Genomic DNA, 8,457 nt, shown 5'->3' on the forward strand with positions numbered 1-8,457 from the left:
ACTAAACAATGTGTGCACTGATGATCATAAGATGTAATGTAAAAGGAGTGAGAGGACAGAAGAGCAAGAGAGAAAAGCTCCAATGTTGCAGGCACAGCACATTTTTATAAGAGCAGGCACTACATTTCCTATGTGCTGGAGTCTTCTGTACACCGACCAAAATGGGTCATGGACTTTCTCAGTGTAAACGTCTATTTTGTTTTTGATACCGTCTAGAGATTCAGCCATAATGACCGTTTTTCTATTTGCTGTTCTAAGCGCTGAGCACCGGTTATGATATTCCCAGGAAGAAAACCATCAAGTCACACAGGACGTGCTTTGTTTGATGTTTGCAGAGGCATCAGCACATGTTTGTTTTGGAATATTAAGAAAAGAAGTGGATTGTTTGTGTGAGCAGGCATAGCCACAATTAAAAAGACAAAGAACTCCCAGCTTCTTCAAGGAAAAATGCAAACATACACAGATAAACGGCAAATGGCAAAGAGCAATCTGTAATAGCTACACAACCAAAGCAAGCAGCAACACTGTGATCTGCACAAACACGAGCAGTGATGTCAGTGTGGCTTTTTCCTGTGAGCAAGGAGTTTCACTTCTGTAAATCAGCATTTTCATTACGCGTCCCAGTGAATTAGCCTTTACACCTTCAGACTCTTATAAACTCTCTGCTTTTATTGAAGTTAAACATTCAGTGCTTATTCCAGCTCATGTACGCTGCTTTAATGTTGTGAACAGGTCAGCGTGGTAAAAAGATTAGCACCACCAGGTGGTGTTAACGCTGTGGGCAATCGATGTGCACAGCTTTTATGTGATATTTATTGTTATAAAATTGTTTTATTGTGACACTAATAAAGCTACAAAGTCAATTTGCTCGATTATTTTTTCAGACAGGATTAGGTGATGTGTATGTATACATGTTCCTAGATGTTGGAAAATCCAATCCTAACAAAGGAGACTGAGCCCTTTGAGGTTGAGCACTGTTTCTCTCCAGAATACCAACATAATATTTGATTTGATTGTGCCTTGCAAAGATATCCAACCCAAGCCTGTGGCAGACAGTCCCAACTTCAAACCATAACTGAACCTCTACCTTGGTTCTCTGTGGTGGTGATGATGGGCTTCACCACTTGGTCAGGTGCCGTTCTATTATCTATCTTATTTTCTTCTTTCATGAGTGGGGTCATCCTGGGGTTTCTGCAGTGGATCTCAGTTTCACTCGGAAAGTGACGCATGCTGTGACAGCCGTTAGCTTTACCATGCATGTTTGCACATTTTCTTCCATGTCACTGCAGACTACAGTTTTCTTTTAGTTCTTCTTTTTCATGTTCACTGTAGTGCACACAGTGACACCAAACACCACAAGGACGGCTTTTGTCCATTTAAAAAAAGCTGGAGGAGTGTTTAATGGATTAAAGACGGCTATGATAAAAACTGAGCACCATAGTTTGCTCGGAATAACACTTGAACCCACATTTTTATCACCACTCTATTACGAAGAGTTTAAGAGGTATAAAGTATACAGTCTGTTGCAAGTTGAGGAATGAGAAATAAGAGAGAGAAAGTCAGAGGAAGGACGTCCTTCCTGGCTTTGTATCATTTGGTCTGCTGACAGGCAGGATTTTAGAAGATGAGCCCCACAGAAAAAAGATAATTGAGAGTTTTCCCCTTCAGTCACCAACCAGTATTTTTTTTTTATAAATGTTGTATTAACCATGTCATAGAACCAAAAGAAATGTGTGTATCTGAAATTCATCCATTCTCTTTAGTGACGTCTCTCTGATCCAGCTTCACTGTCTGATAACGTTCTTTTAAAATTACAGTTCCCTGTTCTCCTGAATTTGATTCATTGTCTGTTTAGGTCGTTGGCACACCCACGCAACCGCACACTTGAATACAGACAGACACTCTGGATGCTGCTTGCTCAAGGGAGCTCATGGGAGGCATTCTGGGAGGAAAGAAAAAGCATTGGACACCCTTTTCAATAAATAGACCACAAGTCAGCACAGACTGTAACACACTAGAGGACTTATTTTTATGATAGAATGCTGACAGAGAGAATCAGATGAGAAGCTTCCTTCCTCTAGTTTATGACAGGAAGGCCATAATCCAAACATCAAGCATTTAGGGCGTGAATCCTGGACTTGGCTGCCACCACAGCCAGAACCTGAGATAACCACTTCTTCCCAGTCCGTAATTGAGATAGGCTTAGATTTTATCCTATGTCCCTCCTGTTTTTTTTTTAACCCTCAGCTGCCTTCACAGCACTTGAACATATTACTCTAAAAATACAACATGGAGCAGCAGCAACAGAGGAAGTGCAGGAAAGCTGTCGTGTACTGTCGCACAGAACGACAAGCTGTGGGATGAAATGTGTAAATTACAGAAAAACTGAGCCACACTGTGTTCAACAAGTGTTTCCACACCAACTCCCCCCTCTCAGAAAACAGGAAGTCTTTCTAGTCAGGAGAAATATTGGCCAAGCACCTTACCTACCCTCTGGTTTCCTGAGAAAGCTGGCAGGAAACTGTCAAACCTTGTAAAACTGGTGACTTCAGCACATATTTGTGCCTCTCCAGTGGGCCATGACCACATAGCCTCTAGACTACCCCAGCTCTGCTTGCAGATAAAGGGAAAAAATACAGGGTAGCCCCCCAGATTGACATCAGGGAATAGTCCAACAGTGTTTATTTAAGTTAGTAGAAAATCCTTGTCAGCTGAACACACTGGAGTGCTCTCTCACTTAAAAGCAAACATGTCTAAGTCAGACTTCTGTGTTTGTGAATAATGCTTCACCAAATCATCAATGATTAGCTTGTTTGATCATAATCCTAACAACTTCTGTCTGTTTTTAAATTCAGCACTGCTTTCATCTCTTTCCGTTCCACACACTATTCTGTTTTCTCTTTTTTGTGATTTATACGCACTGCACTCTGTCTATTTGAGGACTGAAGTAATGCCGAGTCAGCAAAAGCTTCCCAGACCACATGACAGATTATTAGGTCCAACAGTGTAAAACTTCCTGCACATTGTGCAAGGCTTGTTTTTACACATTTATAAAAGTAAACAGTATAAATTGTTATCATTGTCTCTGTAATAACATCATTTCTTCACCCTGGAGACATAAACAGTGAAGAAATGTTGGACATGCACAACAATACCAAATAATACTGTTGTCTGTTTCGATGTTGCCATCTTGTGGACACAAAGCCACACTTCACAAACCTATCAGCTAAAAACACTTGGATAGATTTTCAGATTACATATTTGTGTGTAGACACAGGTTTGTTGATTAATTGAATTTTGACAGTCTTACCATTAAGTTTCCCAATCTCAGATGTTGACCTGCTTCATGGACATTAGTATTACAACAGTCAAAAAGCTGCCTCTTCAAATATTAGCTTTGCTCTGCTGTAAACCTCTCCAAGGATTTCATAATCCTGGAAACACACAAATTAACAAATGGTTTCCAATTAAGAGACATTTATACTTACACATATTTTGCTTTAGTGCTGGCAATTTTAAAAAGTACTGTATATATATAAAAGTTAATTACATGCTAATTAAAATACAAGTATCCAAACAGTTTCCTTTGATCATCTGTTATTTAGACGTGCTAAACTTTATCTGTATGTTTTCTTCACTAGCAATAGGCTACAGTTTGATGATGAGATCAAATTAATCTTCTCTTTTGGTTTTTATTATGCAGGTGAAGAAGTGAAAAACAAACCGCACTGTGTGGATGTGTTTTCTTTCAAACAACTGTTGCATACTCTTGTTTGGGGACTTTCTGAGCACTGAATCAATACCACTTTACCTGAAATCTAACCTATTGATTTGATGACAACACAGTAGTTTTGCAGTTAGGAAAATCATTGACAGGGAAGTTGCTTAAAAGACTGAATGGGGACACACGCACTCCATTTGTCTTGTCAAAGATTTATCATGAGAACTGCGGTTGTTCTCCAGCTGGGCCTCTGTGGCCTGTGTCTAATTCTGGCACTTCTTGGAGAAGGAACGTATGTATATTTCCTGTTAAATTTAGGTTGTGTTGTTTTCTGTCATGTACTATAGATTTAAGTATATTATCACAGTTAATTGCATTTAGTGTGAATTTTTCAGGGCAGTGGAGCTTCTTGCTCCACCACAAGTCAATTGTGCATGGAGTCACTGGTCTGAGTGGAGCTCCTGTGATCCCTGCACAAAAAGCAGAGTGAGTCCATTAAAGTCAACAAATTCAAAAATGTGGCTCAAAAACTAAATAAAAAACAGGAACATTATATTTTTTATTGCACTTTATATTATTTAAACATCATGATTTAAGCTTCAATGTTTCTCTAGTTGCTGCTCTCTTCCTTTGCATGGTAGTATAGATTCTTAGTAAAGTAGCCCGTGTCATTTGTGATCCTCAGAGACGTTCTCGAAGCGTAGAAGCGTTTGGTCAGTTTGGAGGCGAATCTTGCCAGGGATCAATTGGAGACAGGGAGTTCTGTGTAACAGATGCTAGATGTGAGCTACCACCACCTCCTGTTTGTTCAGTCACAGAGTTCCAGTGCGAATCAGGTAATTCAGCTTTTTAAGCAATCACAGTACCTCTGTCTTTATTAATTTAGGCTTCACAAGTTTAACTTTAATATCTGCACAGGTTCTTGCATCAAGAAGAGATTAATGTGCAACGGGGATTATGACTGTGAAGATGGGTCAGATGAGGACTGTGACCCAGAGCGTAAGCCATGTGGTTTCAAAGTCCTGGATACCAATGAGCAAGGCCGAACAGCAGGATATGGGTAAGAATGTTTTAACAGAAAGCAAAATTAGAAGAAATCAAACAGTCAACAGGTAAAATGGCGACTTTCTTGCTGCAGTTGCATCAGTTCAGCATCCATCCCACTCTCATTTCTGCGTGCCTAAAATAAATTTACAGCCAAATGGTCAAAGGATGTAGAATTAGGTCAAATGATTCTTTTGCGTAATGTTGTAATTTGTACCCAAGTAGCGGTGTATACTGAACACTTCCCACTGTAAAAAGTCTGAAAGTGGCCCCTGTGTCCATGCACCAGAATCAACATCTTGGGTGCAGATCCACGAATGAATCCGTTCAACAATGATTACTTCAATGGAAGGTGTGATCGAGTGACAAATCCAAACACTGGGAGGCAAGACAGGATTCCCTGGAATATTGGTGTGCTTCACTATGAGGTTAGCCACAATCCCCTTCCTATTTTATCCTGCAGATACATTTTTATGTGTATGTAAATAACAATGATTCTGAAAAACACTTTCACTCCCCGTCTTTCCAGACTCTGGTGGAGGAAACCTTTTCTAGAGAAATCTATGAGGATACACATTCCCTTCTGAGGGAAATGCTAAAGGATTTTAGCTTTAAAGTTGACGCTGGACTCTCCTTCAAATTTAAACCCAGTGAGAAATCCTTGTCAAATGTTACAGCAAAAGTGGATGCAGAGATTGGGTACGAGTTTAAATCAATGATTAAGGAGGTCTCAGAGTATACCACCATTCAGGTGAATGTCGCCATTGACTAGTTCACATCACTTCAAGTTATTTGTAGCAAACACTAAAAAAAGACTATTCACTAAAACTTCTCTCCTGCACACCCAGAACAAAAACTTCATGCGGGTGAAGGGCAGAGTACAACTGAGTACCTACAGGATGCGCTCCCGGGAGCTAAAAGTGACAGATGAATTCCTGGAGCATGTCAAATCTTTGCCTTTGCAGTATGAGAAGGGTATTTATTTTGCCTTCTTGGAGGACTATGGAACCCACTACACCAAAAATGGAAAGTCTGGTGGTGAATATGACTTGGTCTATGTTCTCAACCAGGACACCATCAAAACAAGACGTAGGTCCCTGGGAAAGTGTCTGAGGCTGCATTCAGACTGCAGGCAAAAGTGTCCCAAACCTGAGTTGTTGTTATTTTTTTGCCTATATTTGATCTTCCTTATGGCAGTGTGAAAAGCCCTAAATCAGATACATATTGGATGTTTTCCAATGCACATTTTATCTGACTTTGCGTCAGCAGGAGCTTGGATAACAACAAACTTGGCTGACAGCGGTGATGGAGATAGTCAGTGGTGGAACAGGGATGTTTTGGTCTGAATACACATTAGATATTTGGGGAGACACCTCTGTCCAAGCTAAAGTAGCGGGTTCTTGTTGTAATCGAGCTGTATAGCCTCACTTCAGCCGCACCCTACTAGTAGAACCTACTGCGTTTGACATCACATTTTTGTAGTGTTTTCTGTGCATGAGAACAATTTCAGGGCCGTGGCCAGTTCACATTGAAGTCCTGACCTGCAGTCTGAACGTAGCCTGATGTTCAAACTAACTGTTTTGATTTTCAAAACCTTCAGAAAACCTCCTGTTATGACACCGCCACAGTCGTGCTCATTCTTTATTCTTCATGATTTTTGCAGAGCTCACAGAGAGGGCGATTCAACATTGCTTGAAAGCGGGCATCACAGCAGATATAACCGGTTTGAAGAGTGTTAATGTGACAGGAAAGCTAGGACTGAGTGGATGTCATGATGCAAAACCAAAAACCGAAGGTCTGTTTTCATCCTGATCACACTGATGAGAATAGCCGGCAGTTTGGGATCTATCCTTATATAATTTTCACAAGCCACACGCATGTAATTCATAAAATTTCTTCTGTGTATATTAACTTTGATACTGGGGGTATTCATATTCATGTAATCCACAATTGAGGCCAGACTAATATGCGGTTCCAGCAGTGTGAGCTATCCAAAACAAGTGTGTGTCTTGTGGATATTTGTGTGCCAGTGTTTTATGCTGGAACCACTGATGTAAAACACTTCTATTTTATCATGAGGGCACTATGAACAAGTGCTGTGATGAATATGAATAACGTTTACATTCATGTCAGTGACAGTTAATCTGCTGTTGCCACATATAGATACAGCTGAAGGAAAAGCACTGGTGGACAAGGTGATGACATCAGTCAAAGGAGGTACTCTTGAAAGTGCAGTTATAATGAGAGCTAAATTAAATAAGGAAGGGGTGATGGACATCGATACATATCAGAACTGGGCACGGAGCATTGCTGATGCCCCCGCGCTACTTAACAGTGAGGTAAGTATTGCATGAAATGTAATGTTACAGTGATGTAGGTGTTATACTATGGCGAGTGGCGTTATGCAAGTGTTCTTTTGTTTCTGCAGCCGGAGCCCATTCACATGTTAATTCCACTGGATATGCCTGATGCTAACATCAGGATTTCCAACCTGAAGCGTGCCACGGCAGACTATGTAGCAGAGTATAATGTGTGCAAGTGTAAACCTTGTCATAACGGTGGGACTCTTACTCTGCTGGATGGAAAGTGTATGTGTCTGTGCACTCATTTGTTTGAAGGACTGGCCTGCCAGAATTACAAAGGTGATAAAGCCAAACACGCAGGTAAGCATAAACAAGTTAAATTAAACATTCATCATATCCCAATATACCAACAACATTTTTGACATATCACATCAGGACATTTTTCTCTATAGCATTTATTTAAACCATGTTTTGCAGGTAAAAGACCAGATGTTGTGCAGGAAGGTAACTGGTCTTGCTGGTCTTCCTGGTCCAACTGTAAAGCAGGGAAACATTCTAGGACACGCAGCTGCAACACAGAAGGGCTCAATGGAGCTGAATGCAGAGGAGACTCCAACAGTGAAGAAAGCTGCTAAGACCATAGATGACAATTGAACAAACCCAATCTATCTTTCTTTCTCTCTCTCTTCTCGACAAACACACTGCTCACTCATATCAAAAAGATACCCCTAAGTTAGAGGAACAGAGTGGTCTTTAGCCTTTACTTAAGGTAGGTTTGTAGATGATTTACATATGTGGAGTTTGAGTATACAACATCAATTTCAAATATTTAAACATCCATTGAATCCCAGGAGAGAAGGCCGGTGTTTTTTTTTTTAGTACAATGAAATAAACTCAATACACATCAACAGCTGCAAAAGAAGTTTCGAGGTTAAATTTATAAAATGCCTTTGACATTAATAAGAATGAAGTTGCATAGCCTTTTGCTGCACACTGCTGCATTGTACTTAGTGATATAGGTTACTCTTATAATGTAATTTCCCAACCAAAGACCTGAAACCAAGCTGTGTATAACATACAACTCTAAAAATGACTTCATTCAGAAACCTGTGGTGTTTGTTACAGCAATTTACAGCTTTCTGCCTGCAAACAACACTGTGTCTTTCCACTTCAGTTTACTTTTAATAGTGTTGGCTGAAGTATGTATTAATGGGCTAATAACTCATCTGTAAAGCATGAACACATTCCAACTGGCTGTGCTGTGCAAATGAGAACCAGATGAGTGGAAACTGCCTGGATGGAGAGAGACCTGGCACAGAGGACAACTGGTGACAGAGATCAGAGACTTAAGTGTTGGACATAAACTACAAATAAAATAATATGAACCTT

The 8,457-nt window shown here is 40.2% G+C and overlaps 1 protein-coding gene across 1 annotated transcript; it reads left to right on the plus strand.

Annotated features, from left to right (window-relative positions):
- Positions 1 to 3,875: 3,875 nt before the first annotated feature.
- c9 (complement component 9) lies at positions 3,876 to 8,457 on the plus strand. Its single transcript, XM_026356778.1, has 11 exons — positions 3,876 to 4,013; positions 4,117 to 4,207; positions 4,407 to 4,557; positions 4,640 to 4,781; positions 5,055 to 5,193; positions 5,295 to 5,516; positions 5,614 to 5,854; positions 6,429 to 6,560; positions 6,929 to 7,104; positions 7,194 to 7,428; positions 7,546 to 8,457. Exons 1-11 carry the CDS (start codon positions 3,898 to 3,900, stop codon positions 7,701 to 7,703), a joined length of 1,803 nt encoding a protein of 600 aa, XP_026212563.1. The 5' UTR covers positions 3,876 to 3,897; the 3' UTR covers positions 7,704 to 8,457.

The sequence above is a fragment of the Anabas testudineus genome, chromosome 12, assembly GCF_900324465.2.
Source record: "Anabas testudineus chromosome 12, fAnaTes1.2, whole genome shotgun sequence".
NCBI classification, from domain to species: domain Eukaryota; kingdom Metazoa; phylum Chordata; class Actinopteri; order Anabantiformes; family Anabantidae; genus Anabas; species Anabas testudineus.